The 19375-nt window shown below is 37.8% G+C and overlaps 1 protein-coding gene across 1 annotated transcript; it reads left to right on the forward strand.

The window, feature by feature from the left end:
- The first annotated feature begins 14649 nt into the window (after positions 1-14649).
- LOC113194265 (mas-related G-protein coupled receptor member X2-like) lies at positions 14650-15639 on the forward strand. Its single transcript, XM_026405280.2, has one exon. It carries the CDS (start codon positions 14650-14652, stop codon positions 15637-15639), a length of 990 nt encoding a protein of 329 aa, XP_026261065.2.
- Positions 15640-19375: the final 3736 nt, after the last annotated feature.

Genomic DNA, 19375 nt, shown 5'->3' on the forward strand with positions numbered 1-19375 from the left:
AGGTTATTAATTGTGTTATCGAGTTCTATAGTTTCCTTATTCAAATTTTGTTTGGAAGATCTGTCCAGTGGTGAGAGAGGTGTGTTGAAGTATCCCATGATTATTGTATGGTGGTCTATTAGACTCTTGAACTTGAGAAGAGTTTGCTTGATGAACAAAGCTGCACCATTGTTTAGGGCATATATATTTATGATTGTTATGTCTTGTTGGTGTATCGTTCCCTTGAGCAGTATGTAGTGTCCCTCTTTATCCCTTTTGATTAACTTTGGCTTGAAATCTATTTTATTTGATATGAGTATGGACACTCCTGCTTGTTTCCAAAGTCCATATGAGTGATATGATTTTTCCCAACCTTTCACCTTCAGTCTATGTATATCTTTTCCTATCAAATGCGTCTCCTGTAGGCAGCATATTGTTGGGTCTTGTTTTGTGATCCATTTTACTAGCCCGTGTCTCTTAATTGGTAAGTTTAAGCCATTAACATTTAGGGTTATTATTGAGATATGGTTTGTTCTTCCAGCCATATTTGTTTATTTATGTTACTATACATGGTTTGTTTTCCTCTTTGATTATTTTCCCCCCTTTACTGTACTACCTCCCACTGTTAGTTTTCATTGTTATTTTCCATTTCCTCTTCCTGTAATGTTTTGCCTAGGATTTTTTGGAGAGATGGTTTTCTAGCTGAAAATTCTTTTAAGTTTTGTTTATCGTGGAAGTTTTTAATTTCATCTTCCATCCTGAAGCTTAATTTCGCTGGATACACAATTCTTGGTTGGAACCCATTTTCTTTCAGTGTTTAAAATATGTTATTCCAGGATCTTCTAGCTTTCAGAGTCTGTGTTGAAAGATCAGCTGTTATCCTGATTGGTTTACCCCTCAATGTAATCTGCTTCCTTTCTCTTGTAGCTTTTAAAATTCTCTCCTTTTTCTGTATGTTGGGCATGCTCATTATAATGTGTCTAGGTGTGGATCTCTTATGATTTTGCACATTTGGCGTCCTGTAGGCTTCTAGGATTTGGGATTCTGTCTCATTCTTCAAGTCTGGGAAGTTTTCTCATATTATTTCATTGAATAGATGCTCATTCCTTTGGTTTGGACCTCTATACCTTCCTGTATCCCAATAACTCTTAAGTTTGGTCTCTTTATGTTATCCCATATTTATTGGATGTTTTGCTCATGGTTTCTTAACAGTCTTGCTGAGCTGTCTATGTTCTTTTCAAGTTGAAATACTTTGTCTTCATTGTCTGATGTTGTATCTTCTAAGTGTTCTACTCTGCTGGTAGTATTCTCAATTGAGTTTTTAAGTTGGTTTATTGCTTCCTGCATTTCTAGGATTTCTGTTTGTTTGTTTTTTATAATCTCTATCTCCCTGTATAGTTGATATTTTGCTTCTTGGATTTGTTTATGTAATTCACTGTCAAAGTGATCTTTCATTGTCTGATTTTGCTGTCTAATGTCTTCCTTGAGATTCCAGATCATCTGAAGCATGTATATCCTGAATTCTTTATCTGACATTCCATCTTTTGCAGATATTACCTCTTCTAACGTCGAGTTGACCTGCATTGCTTGTGGTCCTTTCTTTTCTTGTCTTTTCATACTGTTTGTGTTTCTTTCTGCTTGGTAAAACTGTTGTGTTATTGAATTTTTCCCCTATATATTTATATTGCTCTTGTATAGTTGCAAAGTCTCCCTCACAGGTGTGGGAGGCGGCTCTGCCCCTCATCCAATTGGGGCAATATGCTTACCACGCCAGCAGGCTGCTGGGTCTGTTCTGCTGGTGGGTCGCAGGTCTGCCTACCTTGCAGGTGCAGTTGGTGATTCTGCCCCTCCGCGGGCCGCTGGGCCTGTTCTGTCAATGGTCGTAGTTCCGCCTACCTTGCAGGCGAGGGCGGTGACTCTGCCCCTCCTCGAGCAGCAGAGCCTGTTCTATCTGTGGGTTGCAGGTGTGTCTAGTTTGCAGGCGCGGGTGGTGGCTCTGCCCCTCCCCCCACCGGGGCGATGTGTCTACCATGCTGGCGGGCCCCTGGGCCTGTTCTGCCAGTGGGTCGCAGGTCTGCCTACCTTGCAGGTGCAGTTGGCGGCTCTGCCCCTCTTCAGGTCGCTGGGCCTGTTCTCTATTCTACTTACAATAAACACTTCAGAGCCAACCCTCTTACTAGTCAACCTTTATGGGAAAGAAACTGTTGTTGATATTGTTCTGAACATTTTCTAAAATCCAGGTATAAACTTGTAATAAAGTTCAGAAATGGGTAAAATTTGAATTATTACTTTTAGCAAAATGGCGATAGCCTTAAATGAAGGCTAAAGGGGGAAGAAGAAAGATTGGGCCAAAAGGAGAGGAGGAAAAAGAAAATCAGACATAAAGAGAGAGACGGGACAGGCATGATAGGAAAGGATAATTTATATCATGGTAGAAAGGAGAAATCGATGGATGGTGTGTATTTGAGATAATAGCAGAGAATACATGCTACTACCTCATAGATGAATTGGTGTTAAAAGGAGGAGGTATAAAGTAAGTTAGGAAAACAAAGATAGAAAGATTGATTACAATTAATGCTTTAAGCCATTAGATGAAAAATATTCAAGGAGGGTTGAAGGGACATGTATATTGATAAGATACATTTGTAAATTATTTTATTACAATTGTATATTAAATGTATCCCTTCAATATAGATTGCAAACCAGGTTGCATGGTATAATACTGTAATTCCACCTACTCCTAATACTATGGCAGAGGATCACAAGTTCAAGTCCAGCCTGGGCAAATTAATGAGACCATACTTCAAAATAAAACAAAATAGATTGGGGGTGTCATTCAGAGGTAGAGCACTTCTGGATTCAATCTGTAGTATCACAAAAAATGTTGTATATATACATATTCTTGCAATTAACCTACCCCCCTACAATCATCAATACTTCTAATAGTAATGTTAATCAGTCATTATATTTATCCATATATACTTACTTAGCAGCCTCTATGTTCCAGCCCCCATGCCTGGCACTGGAGGTTGAAAGGCAGCAAACTCACCTTTGACAGAGTTTGTAGTCTGTGAAAGAAGTTATCCTCCTGCAGTAATGACTGCCACATAATCTGATACATGCTATCATAGAGATGTGTTTGGAGTTCAGTTGCACTCAGAGGATGGGCCACCTAGAATTTGTAATTTGCTTTCCTTTCTTCCTGAAGAGGAAAATCACACCTACTGACCCAGGTGTACTGTGACAATATGGTTCCATGAAATGATAGAATATTTACTAGGTGGCTCCTCATCATGGAAACCTGCTCAGCAAAAGGTTTATAACTAAAGAAATATTAATAGTCATCATGCTGATCTTATACTGGCCGTCAGTCTACACTCCCACATCACACAATGCACAATTCATAGAAACACTTTTCAAAGAGAGTCTCTAATGGTACTTAAGCCACAGGCACTTTATAACTACCTATTCCCATCATCCCATATTTCAGCAGGGAAGATCTTGCCACCAGCCATTTTCATCTGGGAACCCCAAAATACATTGGGATACAGTTTTTAATTTCTAGATTGGGGGATCCCTAGACCTGAAATCAGGGAAACTGGATTCTCAAGCTGAAACTATGACCTACTTGACTCATATACCCTTCCTAGGTAACTCAGAAAAGTAATGATGTGATGGGATTAACTCACTCTTAATCTTATGCCCTTTGTGGTAGGGTATCTCTTCAGAGAATAGCAGTGAAATTTGACAGGGACATGGGTTAAAAATAACTACCATATTGAGTCAGGCATTCTTGTCTCCAAAGTGTATTGGGCGTCAATGTACCAATATTGGCCATAAAAATAGGTAAGATTTCATTCTTGTTCTCCAGGAGCTTACCATGGAGTGTGGAAGAAGAGATCTCACATATATATTATGTTGGTATGATCGGCTCTGAATTCTTCCAGAAGTTCAACACAGTATAGGAGCATAGGTGGAGATCATCTCATTAAGAAGCACACATGTAGTTTTGAGTAGAAAGGGGACTCTTCTTGAAATATCTGGAATTTGAACAAATAACTCCATTATTTACCAAGGGAGTAACTTGTGTCACTCTTGCCAGCCACACCACTTCTTGAGATAGGGAAGTAAAAGAGGATCAGGATATATAAAAGTGGGAGAAGAAGAGTTAATTCATGGAGATTTGAATTAATAAAAGCCTGAAAGTTCTTAGTCAATGATGATCAGTATGTACATAAATACAATGATTTCTGTACATTTATTTGGTCTTGGTAACTAGATCTCACTTAAGAAGGGTCACAAGGCTAGAGTGCCCTGAACAATGACTATCAAGGCCTTCAGGTAATAGAGCATGACATTAATTTTTCAGAAAGGTTGGAATAAATTCTGTAATATTGTCACACCTGGAGATGGTCAACTAGATCAGCCCAACAGAATAAGTAAAATGGCAACTTCTTGCTCTCCCGATTCTATGCTCAAGGATGTTTTCAACTCTTACATTTCTGACACCACATTAAGACTATAGGAAGGTGGAATAGGAATAGCTGGGGAGTGGGAGGGAAGGCAGAAACAGGAGTCTGCATGTGCTTCTCTAGTTTGGACTATTTGTCTGACAAAGGCCCAAATTGGAGGCAAGAGATTTTATTTGTGAATTAAATTCACCATTTTGTTTCCCTCATATAAAACAAATCTCTAAACGTTTTTATAACCTTGATATGGATGACAGATTGAGTTGGTAATCAGTTACCAGAAACTTCATTTTAAAATTCTTCATGTCACCCTGGACTATTTTGATATGGGGTGTTGTAGTAACTTGCTATTTATGTTAAAACATTTGATATTATATTAAATAGCTTAATAGATTTCATCCTCCTCTTAATACATGTGTGAGAATAAGTAATACAAACTAAAAATTCTGAGGATATCAGGGAGACAAGTGATTCAGTTGTGGGTCTTTAATGCTGTCTGTAAAATTTTACTCACTGATTTTTAAAGAAATATTAGAAGCAAATATGATAAAATTTTAACAAATGCTTAATTTTTGTGCTCATCATATTACCTTCTCATCTGTGTGCCTTATTTACAAACTCTCTAGAAAAACCCTGTCCACCCTGATTGTTGACAGTCAATTCAGGAAATTTACCCATCAGTCATTTTTTAAATTTTATGTCATGAATTAATTAAATACTAATGAGAAGTTGCAAAAACAGTACAGAATTTTTATACATTCATCACACAACTTATAGTAACATCTTTCGGTAGTACAGTATATTATCAAAACCAGGGTGTTGACATCAGGACTATACAATTATATTTCCTACTGACTTTATTTGGATTTCACGAGTTCTTGTATGTGAGCTTGTGGCAAGGGTGTCCCTTGTGCATCTTTCTAGACCTTTTTCATACATACTGATTCACATAACCATGAAACCATTTCAGATGGGATATATTTGATTGCCACACACTGACTCTTTTTGTATATTCCTGAGTCAATTCCTCCCTCAGCCCACTCCCCAAATTTTTGACAGCCACTGATCTATTTTTGATTTCTAAAATTTTATCATCTCAAAAAATTACATGCACGAAATCTTACAACATCTCATCTTTTATGTATGCATTTTTCACTCAGTATAATGTCCTTAAGACCCATGAAATCTCTTGCATGTATCAATAGTTTGTTGATGAGTATTTTAAATTGTTGAGAAGTATGCCATTGTGATTGAATTGATTCACTCCATGTTGTTTTATTATCTTGAAGTTAGAGGAGTTTTTTAATGATTATTGCTATAATAAACAGAGATTTTCAAGTGAACATAGTTTATATTCTCTCGGATTCATGCCAGGGGCAGATTACTGTGTTGTGTTAGCAAATGTATCTTTAGCCATTTAAGAAAATGCGAAAGAGTTTTCCAGAGTGGCTATACAATTTTTTCTTCCTACCAGCAATTTGTGAAAGATTGAAGCTCTCCAAATCCTTGCCAAGACTTGAAATTAGAGGTGTGTAGTCATATCTTGTGGTTTCAATTTGTTTCCCCCTGGTGGCTAGTGATGTTGAATATCTTTTCATCTTAAATGTGTGACTATGAACCTTAAATGTCCTCTTAGCTCTGCTGAGAATCATGTAACTTTGCATAATTTCCTCCTCATTTTCCAAGAGAAAGACCATTTTCTAACTTCTCAAACTATTTCTCAGTGATGCTTCATTGAGAATTTCCCCTTATCCCTGCACCAAACCTACCCTACTACCTATCTCTAAGCCCATATCTCTGCCTTTCTTTTTATGCAGGGAAATTGGATCTGCATGTTCTAAACAATCAACCTATATGCTCCTCACCTTTCCTTTTCCTGTGCAACATCACTTCATATGATTGGCTTTGATGGCTGCATCTTGAGGTTTCCTTCTCATTGAACTATCTCAGTGTCTAAAAACACTCTTTCTGCTGACTATAACACTATCCAACTCCACATTCCCCTCCATTCATGTCCTTATGTCTTTTCTTTCCCTGAATATAGATCTTTAAAAATATTTTTCATCCTCAGCATATTAGTTTCCTCATATCAAACTTTATGTTCTCTATTATATCTTCATATTTCTATCTGCTTTTCTTGGCTACATCAGCAAATTTATTTTTCTTGTTTACATTTTTATGTGATCATAATGTAGCCAGAGATTTAAAAAAAATTATTTAAATTCTTACACTGAAAATTGTTCTTTGTATTTCAGGTCTTCAGGCATACATGCATTCTCTTCAAAAACAAATAAATAAAGAACTTTACTAAGTAGTAAAAGTGATCATAATTCAAACAACATTTATTTCAACCTCCAGCTTTGTCATTTATGGAATCTGAATCACAGATTGTGTTCCTCAAGGTCAACTGAGAAGACAAAACGTTTGGTGAACAACCTGAGTTGGTAATGTCAGTCATTTAGTTCTTGCTGTTCCTCCAAGGGTGAAATCTCTTATGCCTGCCTGAGTAAGTGGTTCTGCACCCAAGGGAGCCAAAGGTGATGAAGCAATTTTATCTGGTTTGTCTCTAATTTGGAGCTGGGATAGGAGATTGTTCCCCAAGTCTTCTCCATGGTTTATAACATTACAACTCAAGGATTCTCAGGAGCTGTGTACCCACATGTCTCAATATATCTCTCTTCCTTGATACTTTTTCTTTTAATTTTTATTATAAATTATAGTTATACAAAATATGGGGGTTCATTTTAACATAATTAATAAGGATGGAATATAATTTGTTCCAATTCAGTCCCCAGTAATTTCCTCTCCTTCCCCCTCTTTATTCTATTGGCCTTTCTTCTATTTATTTACATTTTTAAAATTAGTAACTTACTAGTAAACATAAAGGTGAAATTGACTTTGGTATATTCATCTATGTATGTAGAATATTCTGGTCAATTTAATCCCATCATTTCTCACTTTTCCTGTTCTTCCCTCTCTCTCAATCCCCTCCCTCTACTCCATTGATCACTCTTATATCAAATGGCATTTTTTTTATAAAGACAGCCAGCCTAATTTTGCAATAGACTGATTCATAAGAAAGGAAATTATAAGAGATGAGACATTAAAAAATTTAACATCTACACCAAATAAATAGAAATGAATAACAATATTCAAGAATTGGAGGATGAAAAAATGAACGGCAGTGAGTTTTTAACTAGTTGAATTTAATGTGGAATTAACATGATGCATTTGTTAATAATAATAATATAAAAACAGAAATGTATTTAATATCCAGATATGCTACTAATAAAAAATAGGGTGTAATGTATAGCACGTGGTAGGCTCTGGAAATGACATGGAGTGGGACAATGACCTTGCATATATTTCTCTGCCATTTGGAGTAAAAATGTACACATGAAAGAATTACCAGTGTATGGTAAACAAGTAATATAAAGCAAACATGAAAGAAAAGAGAATGGCAAGGTCAGCATAAGCTTGAATGACTCTGCATAATTCTGTTTGTCATAATTTATTGATGCTCCAAAACAGCATTTACTCAACATAGATTACTTACAGCAATTGCTAATAATGCTAGAAGGCATAACAATTATTCACAAAGAGGTAGATCAGATAGGATGGTATGGGACAGGAGAGTATGTCATGTGTGTGAAAATGGGGGAGATGCCAAAAAACACCTCGGTGTAGGCTTGTTCTCCAAATGGCTTTGTTCTTTGAAGTCCCTGTACAGGAAATCACAGGGCTCTCTAGCATTTTGATGGGTGTGTCTCGGACACCAGCTTTCACTCCATTTCCTGTGTATATTTTCAAGTTAGAGGATAGAGGCTCTTCTTCAAAACTGGGCAGCTCTTCACCTCCAAACCAGAGAATGGAGGAAAGTCCAGGACACAGTCTAAGAACTATCTTATTTCCAGTTATTGTCTTTAGTCTAAACTCACATCCTTTTGTTTCTACACTGAGTTGCTACATGCAGGAAGTCAGGGGTCTTCTTTCAAGAAGAGGCAGGAGACAGGAGAGAGCAGCTTCCCCATAAAAAGGAGGGTGCTGACATTCTCAAAGTTCCACTAGGAACTCCAACCAGATCATTCTCCCTTCTAGTCCATTTCTCTATGTCCTGACTTTTATTCCACCGGTTGAAATAAAGCCATCATGGGTACAATGCTGCCTCTTACGTTCATTCAAGGAGCAAGGCAACAAGCAGGCATTGCATCCCAGAAGGAAATTGCTCCAAATCTGGGCTTTTAAATTTACTTTTCAAAGTTACTCTATTTTTGTCTCTGGAAAGGTCCTGTAAAGAAAGAGATGGCCCAAGCTATAATACTTGAGCAGAAATTCATGATGGAACTATTTCTAAAGATGGACAGGGTTAAGGGAAAATGACAAAACCTAGTGAAGGTCTTTAATGCAAATGGTGGGGAAACACAATTTCTACCCTTTGACTTAAAGAGAGAAGGGAAGTAAAATTACAAGAGGAGGGCCATGACACAGATGGACTGTCACTGTCAACACAGATCATCAGAGACAGAGCGAGACAATCCAGTTTGCTTTCCTTGTGTCTTACTCTCCTGGGTGGTATGTCCCAGTGAGTTGATGACTCAGTTCAATCAGAAACTAGAATTCATGAAGGACATGAAGAAGCTACACTCCTGAGATACAAGACATAATAGAGGAGGATAAAATTAAAATCCTCTTGGCAAATGAGACTATCCCTCATATTTCCCTATATCCTCTTACATCCTGGGTTGTTTTTTTTCCATCAAGAGGTCACTGAATTATTTCTCATCTCTTTTACATCAACATTCATTCTCTCTCCCTCTTGCTAACCCCCTTCCTCCTCTCTCTATTTCTGTTTTCAAATTCTTTATCTAATGTCACTTTTTAAAAAATAGCCAAGTACATTCATCAGAAATTCCTTGGAAATGGAATGTAACATAAAAAAGTGAAACATAATACTTTTGGATAGACTGTAAGGTTGCATGCTCTAATAGAGACTCATTATGACAATTATTTAAATAAGAAAGCAATTTAGACCTGGGCTGCAGCCCCCAAATTAATGGTCTCCAGGACTCCTTCTATATTGGTACTCTCCAAACTTGCAGGTAATCTCATTCTCATAACCACACACGGCCCCCAGCCACATCATCATTTCACATCATCTCCCCTCCTGAGAAGAGAGGCTACTCTGCCTCTATTAATCTCAAAACTGAGTTGGTCACACCACTTCAACCTCCAATCAGTAGTCAGTGCCTAAGCACATGGAAACATTCAGAATCAAAGGAGACTTAGAAATGGGTCTTTTTCTGGTATAAACCATTCAGGATTATTATATAACACAAAGAAAGTAGAGACTGGGCAAAATACTAGTATGCACAGTCTCTTTGTTTCTCAGATTCTGTGTTTGCATGAAGATATTTTCAGGAACCCCTCAGAAATAATAACACAGCACAGACAAGCAGAAAAGCCTTAAATAGGGATCTAGGAAGCAGGGGCTGGTATTGGGTTACTATTTCTGGTATGACCTTAGGAAAATCCTATGGACTCTGAAAGTCTTAAAATCTTCCTGCATCTAATGAAGGTATTAAAACATGTAGTCTTTAAGACACATGAAAAATTTTGGAAATACAGTAGTGAAAAAATAAAAAACAGATATGACTTAATTCTGATGGACCTCCAGGTTGAAAGAGGAAGACAAATATATCAGACCTTAAAAAGTGATTTACAATTTACTCTTTGACAGGAAATAACAGAGGTTCTACCTTTTCTCCCACATTACCTTCTGGCCAACCCATCTGTAAGAACAGGCCTTTCTGAGAGAGTTTAGTCCTTTATGACTCCCTGCACACCCAGAGAACACATGTACATTTTCTGCTAGGAGACCTCCTGTACCTACCATTTTTCTGATTCATGGATCAATGACTGCCTTTGTGAGTCAGGAAAAGGCTCCCTGATTTAGACATCAGCTCATAATTTGCTTTCACACAACACTTTTTCCACTATGTCATTGGCCTCGGTGTTTCTTAGGTTTGCTTCTGCTAGATTTTACATTTGTTCACAATTTGGAATGCTATCTGGACATAAATGGGGGTGACTTCTCTGCTTTTCCATCAATCTGTAATTAACAGTGTTGATGTGGTCAAAACAGTAGGGCCTGTACTAGTCTTCTGGGTAAAAACCACATAGTTTGAGATCACAAATTCATTACTCATCTTTTTTGTAACATAATTTCATCCTCTATAAAATGGGAAAAATTCTACTTTTTACCTTGTAGGTTCTTCAGAAAATGAAAGAGAAAATGCATGGTAAATTGTCAGTTGGCTGTTTTCTACCCAGATGTGAGCCAGTCTACTTTTCAAAATGGAAATGTTTCTGTTCATCTCACTTCATATTCCAAGCCCTGCAATTTTCATACTTTCCTGACACAGACTTTCACACCAAAACTTCCAGCTGAAAACCAAACCCTATTAAGAACCTCTTGGGAAAAAGAACAGAAAGTGCTTATATTCTATACATCAAATTAGTAGCCCTCCATATGTATTCCCTTACTACCAATACCTTTTTTCCGAAGCACAAGCACCTCACCCTCAATTACTCCCTCTCTCTCTGCAATTTTGAGTAATTCAGCAGACACAAATCCTACCCTAACACACTACAGGAACCTCCTGAGGTTATGAATGTATAGGCTTCTATCCTTCAGGAACACAAGAGATATTGGGAAGCAGAGTGGAACAGAAATGAGGAGCCTCTCTCCAGGTCAGTCAGATGTGTTTTTGAGAGTCAAGGCTTCCCTGCCGTGTTCACCAGTTATCTGCTGTTCTCTCTACTTGGGCCTGTGGATTACATCACTGATACCCAAAAGTTCTCCAAATCGATTTTTAAACTATTTTTTTTCAGTACTGGGAAATAAGTGTAGGGCCTCATGCATGCTAAGCAAGTGCTCTATCAGTGAATTATACCCACAGCCAATTTTTTTACACACACTCCCGCCTCCGCCAGCAATGCTGGAGATCAAACCCAAGGCCTTGCACATCCAAATATTTTTTAACATGCATTTTTTCAATAATCTCAGGGAAAGCTTTAGTCTGAAGGTAAAGTACCTCCATCCTTCTTGACATTTTCAAAATTTTCTTCCTCTGAATCTCTTCCTCAATGCTTTTTCAATTACTTACAGAGAGAGATCAGAGAAGGTGGGATGGGAGAGGCTGATATGTGAGTGGAAATTGGGAAAATGCTCAGAAACATCTCAGTGCAGGATCATATTTCAAACTGCTCTGTTCTCTGATTTGTCCACAGTCAAAGGTGCTGTCCTGCATCTTCATAAGCTTCTCTTGTCACCAGCTTTTACTTCAGCTCCTGTAGTCATCTCCTGATTTAAAGGACAGAGAAGAGTCCTCTGATATCACTCAACCTCAGGAGGGATCTCTACATTCCAGACAAATCAGTCCTCCTCCTTGATACAGTAAAATGGAAGAAAGGTAAGGCTATATTCTACTAACTCTTATTTCCTAACTTTAAGGATTTGGCATAAGTTTACATCCACCTTGGGGTGCTACATGCAGGAGTAATAGAGCCTGGTATTGTACATGGTTATTCTCAATGCGGTCAACCAGGCCATTCTTCCTCTGATTCATCTCCCCACATTATCCTCTTTATTCAAGTCATGCACATATGTTATCATGGGGAAATATTGTCTCTTACATCCATGTAAGAAGCAAGCTGACATATAGACATTGTGTCCCAGAGCTGAGCTGCTGTCCAACAAGGCTGCTGTCAAACTTGCTTTTTGAAGTCATTCCCTTTGTTTATTTGAGAAGTTACCAGAAGGAAAAGGTTAGCCCAAACTGAAATAATTGAGGAGTATCTCTTCAGTGAACATTTTTACAATTATAGACAAGGTTTAGGGAAATTAACAAAGCATGGTAAAGCATGTTAAGGCAAGCGGTATTGAAACTCTGATAGGGACAAGGGAGGAAGCAGTTCCTGGAGAGAGAGAGCAGAGCCACAGCTAGTTGTAGCAGCAGGAGAGGATGACAAGCAGCACCTCCATTGCAACTCACAACCTCACAGGCAGAGAGCCAGGAGTGAAATATGCAAACCCTCCTCATGCCCTCCATCTTCCGATGGGGTCTGCCAGCGACTCTAAAAACAAATACTGTGTGAAGTACTCTTCGTGGGAATACAGAGATTCTAGTTTTCCTCCCACATGCTCTCCTGGCAAATGAGAACTATGGGAGCTTGTCTCCCGATGACAGTTCATCATAGGTGCAATGACTTCTGGGTTCCTTTCTGCTCTCCCAAGGGAGGATGTGTCCTCTTTCCACTTGGTGGCACTTGTACAGGTGAGTTCTCTGGATTTCAAAACCATGGCTGCCTTTGTTGGTGACACAGGGGAGCTCCTGGATCTGCAGGCTCTTCCTCTCTGATTTCTAAACACCTTTCTTGCCCGTGCTCTTTTTAAAATTGACTTCCTTTCCCCCTATTTCTGGAGTTTGTTTATGCTAGATTTTATTTAACTCACCATTTATGATAGTCATTTGAATTTAACTTGGGAATTACTTCTCTGCTTTTCCCCATCAATGTATAATCAATAGTTCGGTGGTCCTGAACAGTTGAAGATTTAGACCCTGAAGCAGCACAACATCACTGGATCCGGAGAAATCATCTATCCTCTCTGTGCTCCAATTTCATCCTATATACAATGAAAATAATACTAATTCTTACCTCATAGGCTTTTTAGGGGATTGAAAGAGAAAATACCCATGAAACTCTCAATTAATCACCTGGTGTTATTCACCTAGATGTGAACTGACCTACTTTCAGCAGTAACAATATGCATGAACATTTCTATTTAAATTCCAAATCTGCACTTTTTCTACGTTCCCTTCAAAGTCTCTTTTCTTCTTGCTTTCATCCAAAAAGCATACTATAACTAAGACTTCTTGGGGGAAATAAATCAACTATGTTTTTAGTGTATGCCACTTACTGGGCCTCCATGTAAATTCTCATACCTCTCTCAAATGCACTCATACCTCACCCTCCACTTCTCCTTCTTCCTTTATATTGCTGGTTCAGCTGGGAGGAAAACTAGAGCCTCTGTATTCCCACACTGAGTACTTCACACAGTATTTGTTTTTAGATTCACTGGCAGACCCCATCAGAAGACTGGAGGGCATGAGGAGGGTTTGCATATTTCATCCTGGCTCTCTACCTGTGAGGTTGTGAGTTGCAATGGCGGTGCTGCTTGTTCAGCTCAAACTCCAATCCTACCCTTTCACTGTGCACCACAATGCTTTCAAGTGCTCAGCAAGGTCACTTAGAGTCCTCACTTGAAAGGTACAGTGGTGGTCAATTTCGGTTATTTGTGCACACAGTGATTCCAAACACACAGATCTATGCACAAAAAGTATCATGATAAACTTTTCTTCATGTTCTTTTACTTGAGTTTTCTAATACCTATAATTGTATTTTCAGTTTAATTTTTCAATTTAACCAAATCTTCCACTCACATGATTATCCTCTTTAATGCATCCATTCAATGATACCATAGCGATAACAGTGTCCATCACACAGACTTTCACACCAGAGAAGTAAATAGTTTTTCTCTCTGGTGGCTGACATAATTAGCCACTTTTGCCCACCAGGCCCAGCCATCCTGGTACCTGTCCCAGAAAGCGGTCACATTTCCCTCATGTCTCAAAAGCAAAGTCTTCTTCTTTTAGTCATAGTTCAGATCCAGGATCAACTTTATCTTTTAAAAATTCTGTACATGAGTGTGTATATCTGGCTCAGGATAGGGTAATACCTGGCTGCACAGGGAATTCCTACTATCTGAGATCCTATCCCAGAATTTCCCTTCCTTGAGAAATTGTGGGAATGTAGCAAAACCTCTGGAATAATTGATGTCCTCAGTGCATGGCCATACCCCAGGGTATTCCCCTGTCAGTAGAAGATCTGTGCAGCAGTGGACAGAACTCAGCATTTAGAGTCAACAAAACTTTGGTGTGATTCCAGGTTCCAGTCTACAGCTTTTGATAGGTTACTTAAACTCTCCAAGCCTCTTTTTCCTTCCTATAATGCAGGATATTAGTTCTCAAACCGCAAGGTGGTCCTGAAAATCAGAAATTCTGCATCAGGCACTCATCTCTCTCTTTTTTTTTTTTTTTTTTTTTTTGTTCCCAGGGGCACCACTGGAACGTTTCTGACCATGAATACAACAGTTCCAGCCTGGATAACCAGAGCCATAAAACTGATTACAATTGTGACCAGTTCTTTAAATCTTCAGAATGTGACCCGGATCCTATTCTGGCTGACTATTCTCATTGCCTTCTTTGGGATTGCAGTAAATGCAGTTGTGGTCTGGCTCCTGGGTTTCCACATACACAGAACCCCCTTCTCTGTCTACCTCCTCAACCTGGCTATAGCAGACTTTCTTTTCCTTTGTTGCTATGTTATAGTGATTCTGCACCCTTTAATCAACATCTTCCATTTTATGCTCACCCAGATGTTCAAATTTTTTATCATTATTGGGATCTTTGCCTACATTGCAAGCCTGAGCATGCTCAGTGCTATTAGCATTGAGCGCTGCCTGTCTGTCCTGTTCCCCATCTGGCACCACTGCCGCTGCCCAAGACATACATCAACTATAATGTGTGCCCTGCTGTGGGCCCTGACACTACTGCTGAGCTTCTTGGATGGGAGTCACTGTGGTTTCCTGCTTATGGAGATGAATGTTGCTTTGTGTCAGACATCTGAGTTCATCCTTTCTACATGGCTGCTAGTTTTATTTGTGGTTCTTTTTGGGTCCAGCTTGGCCTTGCTGGTCAGGATCCTCTGTGGCTCCAGGAGGAAGTTTGTGACCAGGCTGTATATGACCACTGGGCTCACAGTGTTGGCCTTTCTCCTTGGTGACCTACCCTTTGGCCTCCAAAATTTATTAATATCATTGTTTCACATTGATTTAGATATATCATCTGGGTATGCCTTTGTAGTATCATATACCTTATCCTCCATTAACAGATGCACCAACCCCATTATTTACTTCTTTGTTGGCTCCTTTAGGCATCAGTTTCAAGGACGGCAGAACCTCAAGCTGATTCTTCAGAGAGCTCTGCAGGACACACCGGAGGATGATCAGTGTGTAGATCCTCCTTCTCGGCAAGCCTTACAGATGTCTGGAAGGACAGTGGGACACTAAAGAAGAGCCTCAATTTGATGAGACAGATTTGCTTTGAAGTCATTCTTGGCACTAGATCTTAAATTACTTAAAAAATAATCCTCCTAAAAATTAAGTGAGACAGAACCTGTTAAGCTGACTTCAGGGTTTCTGGAACTGCCTTACTCAAGGTGTCACCCCATCCCCTGTGAGCTTCACCAACTCACAGGTCAAAGACCATTTCCCATGACAGATCTCTCCTTCAGAAGATGCTGCAAGCAGTGCAGAAGAGGCCTACACTTCTTTGGTCACTATAACAGAAAGAGACTATGAATAGTAAAATTTGATGAGTTACTTTTTCTATTGTCTACATTCTCTGTTTCAAAACAAACAATGAATTAAAATCTGGCCCAAAAGAACATTCTTCTTAAATTTTGGTAGACTTTAGTATATCTCCCTAGCTTAACATGGGTTTTTTGGTATAAAATGTCTTTTTAAAAAATATTTTTTATTTGTAGTTGGACACAATACCTTTGTTTTATTTATTTATTTTTATGTGGGGCTGAGGATCGAACCTAGGGCCTTGCATGGCAAGGTGAACGCTCTACCACTGAGCCACAGCCCTAGCCCATATAAAATGTCTTAATGAATAAACAAACCTCTTAATTTTTAAATCAAACCTGGACTATGTTCTCCATTTAGCAGAATTGAGACACCATCATTAAATGTATTGCTTTCAGCATTTCTCAACTATTTTGTGCAGTAAGTTGTAGTTTATGAATGGATAATAGATAAATCAACAACCATGCACTGGCAAGTTCTAAGGTCAACTTTTACATGTCCTTCATTAGCATCCAGGTACATCCCTTCCACTTCCCTCCCTTTTGCCTTTAGAGATTCTTCAGAGCTTCCCCTCTCTGGAGGCTAATTCCTCATGGCGGGGACTTACCAGATGATTGTGTTCTTGGGGACAGGGCCATTCAAATTTACCTTTTATTCCAAAGAGATCATAGCATTTCTTTATTAAATGCACATATATATATTTTGCTCCATGTTCTATTAGAATATTTTAATTTTAAATGTTATATTACTTAATAATTTTTATTATTTTTAATGTGCCATTATTAAGGGTATGTGATGTAGAAAGAGGATATGTATGCAGCTGATATTCCTTGGTGAATGAAACACAATCAAGGCACAAAATTTTTATGTCTCTGGAAGTTACCTTGTACTGCTTCTAGTCATTCCTCCTGCCCCTAGAGGACGCCATTGTTCTGATTTCCGTCACCCAATATGAAGTTTGTCTGATTTAACTTTATATATTTAGAAACATAAGTTATCTACGTTTTTCATTTCCAGCTCCTTTGTTTGGCATCATTTTGGGGGGATTCATTCTCTTCACTTCATTTCTTATATCAGTGCTATACAGTTTAGTATATTTTTTGTGTGGTATCATTTCATGTTGATTGATATGTATCATCTTCAAATTTTAGCTGCTCTGAATGTTCTTAATCAAGATTTCTTTGTGAACATATAGTTTTGTTTTCTTGGATGGACAACACGGAGCGAAGGACGGACAATAGGCCAATGAGGACCTAATTATGTGAGAAATTTCTCAATTGCTTTTCAGTCAGATTGTATTAATTCACATTGTACTAATTCACAGTCCTGTTGCTGCACATGCGCCCAACATACATGCATGTATTGTCAGTCTTTTGAATTTCTGCTATTCTAATGAGTGTGAAGTGGTATTTCATTGTGTTTTAGTTTGCATTTTCCTAATGAAGTATGAAATTCAGCATCTTTTATGGACTTATTGGATACTCATACTGTTTTTGAAGCATCTACTTATTTTTATTTCCCGTTTTCCCTATTGACTTTTAGGAGTTTTTATGTATGAAAAATGTAAGTCCTTTGGTATTTATGAGTACTGTCAACATTTACCCCATTTAATAGTTTTCTAATTCATTTATATCCTTTTTAGATCCAATTTAAGTTTACAGAGAAAAAAAAACTCAGAAGGCACAAAGGCTCACTTATATTGCCCCATCCTTATCCTATACACAGTGTCTCCCACCATTAATATTTTTCACTAGAGTGGTATAATTCTAAAGATTGGTGAAAAAATATCAATACACTATTATACACTGACATCCATAGTTACCATTTAGTGTCACTCTTTGTGTAATACACTTCATAGATTTTGACAAAAGCAGATTAACATGCATGTAACCAATACAATAATAAACAGAATATTTTCTGCACTAAAGTACATTATGTTTGAACTATTTTGCACATACTTACCTCTAGAACTCCAGGCATTTACTGACCTTTGTACTGTCTACCTAATTTTGTTTTTTCCAGAATTTTATTTATTTATTTATTTATTTATTTATTTATTTATTTATTTTTGGTTATCAGTATGCAGTAGCACTTTTCATACTTCTTTCACCTAGCAATATACAGTAAGATTCCCCTATATTTTTTTCATAGTTTGATAGATCATTTTTATGGTTAAATAATGCATCATTTTATAGATGTTCCATAGATTGTTTATCTATTCATCTATTGTATGGCGTTTTGATTACTTGCAAATTTTGGCAAATGTGTCAAGAGCTCCTCTACATATTTATTAAATGTTTCTGTGTGGACATAAAATATTCAACTCATTTGTGTAAATCCATACAGTATGATTGGTGTAATTTATGATAAATCTCTGCTCTTGTATTTCCTCAATGTATGAGATTACTCTTGCTCCACATCCTCACCTAAATTTGATATAGTCAGTGTTTTGGATTTTACTCATTTTAGTAGGTGTGCTGTAGTATCTAACTTTTTTTTAAAAAAAGGTTTCTACTGCATATCAACATAAGTATTTTTCCTACGTGCATTTTCCATCTGTGTGTATTATTTTGTGAGGATTCTGTTGCAATCTTCTGACCATTTTGTAATTGGGTTATTTGTTTTCTTATTGTTGAATATTTGGGGTTCTTTGTGCATTTGGATACCAGTTCTTTTGAGATGTGTTTTGCAAATATTTTCTTCAGAGAGGATGCCTGTGATCCATGGCTTCTCTTCCAGAAATACCTGATCAGAAGAGGGACAGTTGAGTGTTGGAGAGGAAAAGCATGCATAAAATGTTAAGATTTGAATTAAGACAGTTCCTTTCTTAAAATAGCACTTTACCATGTATAAAATCATTTCCTAATAATTGTCTATTTTGATTATTTGATATTCCTAATAATCCCTTGTGTGGGTAAATTTAAGACAAGAATTATTTATAATAACAGAGATGGAGAAAAGGAAAAGCAATCCAAACTCATCATAATTATCGGCACAGGAACTACTTAGGAAACATTACACAATGTGGAGGTTTCGGCTCTTGTGCCAGTCCCAGTTGGACTGGTAGAGACCGTAGAAAACTGCCTTCAGAAGAATTTCCAAGCTCCTGACAAGCTCAATAGGAAAACCATGTCCCATGACCAATTAACTATGTCTGCCATGGGTAGAGTTTGGGAAGTTTATACGAAAATATGGAAAATGGTAGTAGTAAGAAATTAGGATGGAGAGGTAGGTAGGAGCCAGAATGTTCAATGTCAGAGGGCTTGGAATATTTATTAGACTCTATTTCCCATATTTATCAGAGGTTCCAAAATGCATGCAAATTAAAATAATCAATAAGATGACATTAAACTATGTGACCTGTCTGCCCAGATGTTTAAAAAAGGCCTGGGTCTCTAACAATTGAAAGTGAAAACTCAGTGGATGAATTTTATAA

This window comes from Urocitellus parryii, chromosome 4 (assembly GCF_045843805.1).
Source record: "Urocitellus parryii isolate mUroPar1 chromosome 4, mUroPar1.hap1, whole genome shotgun sequence".
NCBI classification, from domain to species: Eukaryota; Metazoa; Chordata; class Mammalia; order Rodentia; family Sciuridae; genus Urocitellus; species Urocitellus parryii.

What these genes read in the sequence shown, in the direction of transcription:
- LOC113194265 (XM_026405280.2), top strand. Translation starts at nt 14,650, where the DNA reads ATGAATACAACAGTTCCAGCCTGGATAACCAGAGCCATAAAACTGATT.